Source organism: Morone saxatilis, unplaced genomic scaffold, assembly GCF_004916995.1.
Source record: "Morone saxatilis isolate NCDOM2014 unplaced genomic scaffold, NCSU_SB_2.0 Contig12, whole genome shotgun sequence".
Taxonomy (NCBI): domain Eukaryota; kingdom Metazoa; phylum Chordata; class Actinopteri; family Moronidae; genus Morone; species Morone saxatilis.
Window position 1 is genome coordinate 27,615,460 of NW_023339674.1, and position 2,733 is coordinate 27,618,192.

The following is a 2,733-nucleotide window of genomic DNA, read 5'->3' on the forward strand; positions in this document are numbered from 1 at the left end:
GGTTGGTGTGTAGAGGCCTTTAATAGTGTCTCCCATTGGGTTGTTGAGTACCATTTTGAAGCCTTGAGTTTGGCATTATGGTCATCAGAGGTGATGTACTGGGAGGTGAGCTGCTCTCTTGGCTGTGCAGTTTCAACTCATCCGTAGCAGGAAACAATAGTGGCTCGCCTGGTCACACACAATCTCGTATTCCAGATAAACTCATTTCTGGAGCTCCTCCTGCTGGCCATTACATAGAATTCAGATTTAAGACACTTTGGTGTTGACTTCCTTCACAGACCCTAAAGCTCTGTCCATTATATATATACTGTCAATGCTGTTAACACACTAGCTAGCCTGAAACATGCTGTACTGAACAATATTCCAGGTACATATTTGTACTATTGAGTGCTAACTGTTATGTGTCTTTAGTGGAGCAGCTTATACCCCATTAGAGCGGGGTTATATAAAAGTAGATCGAACACAGATAATAGTCTATGATAGCCAGTGACGGGGAAGCCAACTTGAAAGCATAGCTTTATAAGCTACCAATGACTTCACACTGGAAGAAGTTGAACTATAACCTAGGGTGCAATCTAGTTTGATTAAGTAAAGCTACTTACAAAAATAGTTCAAACTACTTTGTAAAAAATAAAAAAATCATACTGACAATGTACAGCTAGCCTGCCTCCCAGGCTCATGTCCAGGGGGAGGGGAACTCTTCAAAGTTAAGTTTTGGTGATGCTAAAACTGGCATGACTATTTTCTCATCCTGTGACCTCTGACCTCAAGATACCTGAATAAAAATGAGTTCAGTGGGTACCCACAATTCTTCCTTTTGTAGACATGCCCACTTTATGCTAATCCCATGCAGTTTGGGGCAAAAACCATGCAGTTTTTTGTATGTGGTGTAAAAAATACACAATAGTTTTTGTGTATTTGAATATTTTAGCTGGGCTCCATAAACAGTGGTGGAATTGCAGAAATTTGGGAATGACAGAAATGTGACACACATACTTCATGCCACCACTGCATAAGTCAGTGACCCACTTGTGCCACCTCAGTCAAAAAAGTCTGGAAGCACCCCTGCTGCATCTGCTCGAAGTTAAAAAATAAACATCTATTTTTCTATTTTCTGAAAGAGTTTCCCATTTCATCTGTGGACCAACTGTTCAAATCACTCATCACAAGAGGGTTTCTGATAGCTCTCACTCACACATAATCCTAAAAACTGTTACGGTGTGCCCAGTGTCTTAGCAGCAGTGAAAAGCGTGGGTAATAAAAAAACTAAAACAGTCAGCCTGATTTTTCTAAGTCCTCCAACTACTTTGAATGATTTGTGTAAGACATTTTTGCTTGCAAATCAAAAATGGCTCCCTGCACTGATAGATGACAGTTTGTCATATGCAAGTGCTCTACAAACAGCTCTGTTTAAACTGATCAGGATTAAAAATGAATAAATCCAAGATCCCAGCTCTGCAAAATTAAAATCATTTTGACAAGTCTCATTGTGATGTTTTGAAATAAATTCTGACTTGTGTGGTTTGAGCTTCCAGGGACTGATTTGCTCTCCTGTTCTGTCTGCAGCACTACTTTCATTTGAGCAGCAACTTGCCGGACGGTGATATCTATCTCTACAATAAACCTGGAGGCCAGGGGACGGGAGGCAAAGGTAATCACATTCTGCCAGGCCAGCATGACCTCTGTGCCACCAGGTCTCAGTCCTTGTGTTTTTGTGTGTAGGTGTGTAGATGTGTAAATGGACCTGTACTTGTATAGCGCCTGTCTAGTCTTTCGACCACTCAAAGCGCTTTTACATCCACATTCACCCATTCACACACATTCACTGTGATGCACAGCATCGGGAGCAATTTGGGGTTCAGTATCTTGCTTAAGGACATGTGTGCAGGAGCCGGGGATCGAACAAACAAACCTTCCGATAGCTGGAGCGACCCCTCTGCCTCCTGCACTGGCCTGTGTCTGTGACAACGCCAAACCCTTTGCACCTATCCTGTTTCTGGACTACATTCTTGAGATCAAGGTCATGCATGTACCATAGTTGATGCTGAAACTACTCACATATTTAAATTATAGAGGGCAGGTTTCAACAGCCCCTCACCGATAGCAAAAAAAAAACAAGCCACGTCCACAAAGGACAACATTTGAAAAGGCAAAAATTTTTTTTTCAAAACAACTATTTTGATAATCATTCATAAAACCAACTCATATATACTGAGTACTGTGCTGTTTTTTTCCGTTTTTAACTAACCCTAACAGCTCGCCACAACTAACTTTTATCGCCTACCAGCTTCTTATCTGTGTTTTAAGCTGTATTTTCAAACTGCTGACAATTTTTGGCCAAACATGCTTTTACGAATCTGCATCTGAAACAAGGCAAAAATATGGGCCAAACACAGTGGTAACTTCGATGTGCTGTTTAGAAGGCAGTGAGGCAACATCGATTGTGGAAAAACCTTAAAATAAGAAATGTCAGCTGATACACGTTTTTTGCCGAAGGAAAGAAACTCCCAGAGCACTTCTGGCCCAATATGTTGTCGCAGAAGTCCGTTTCCGCCAATTGATTTTTTTCCTACTCACCTTTAACATTAAATCCAACGCCAATCCCCTTAGGCGAAACTACGCACAGCAATTCTCCAAGAATATTGGCACAGTCCCAATTAAAACATCGACCCTTCCTAAGCCCGACCCCTTTTTGCTCTGTGCTCCAAAGTTGAGCAAGCTCTCAGTCGGAAC

At 41.6% G+C, this 2,733-nt stretch overlaps 1 protein-coding gene across 1 annotated transcript in view; it reads left to right on the forward strand.

The window, feature by feature from the left end:
- Positions 1-2,733, forward strand: part of szt2 (SZT2 subunit of KICSTOR complex) — a gene marked incomplete in the record, with an annotated part of 110,147 nt that overhangs the window by 47,178 nt on the left and 60,236 nt on the right. The window contains 1 exon segment of the mRNA XM_035652785.1: positions 1,567-1,651. Within this exon segment, the coding sequence (XP_035508678.1) occupies positions 1,567-1,651 (85 nt within the window).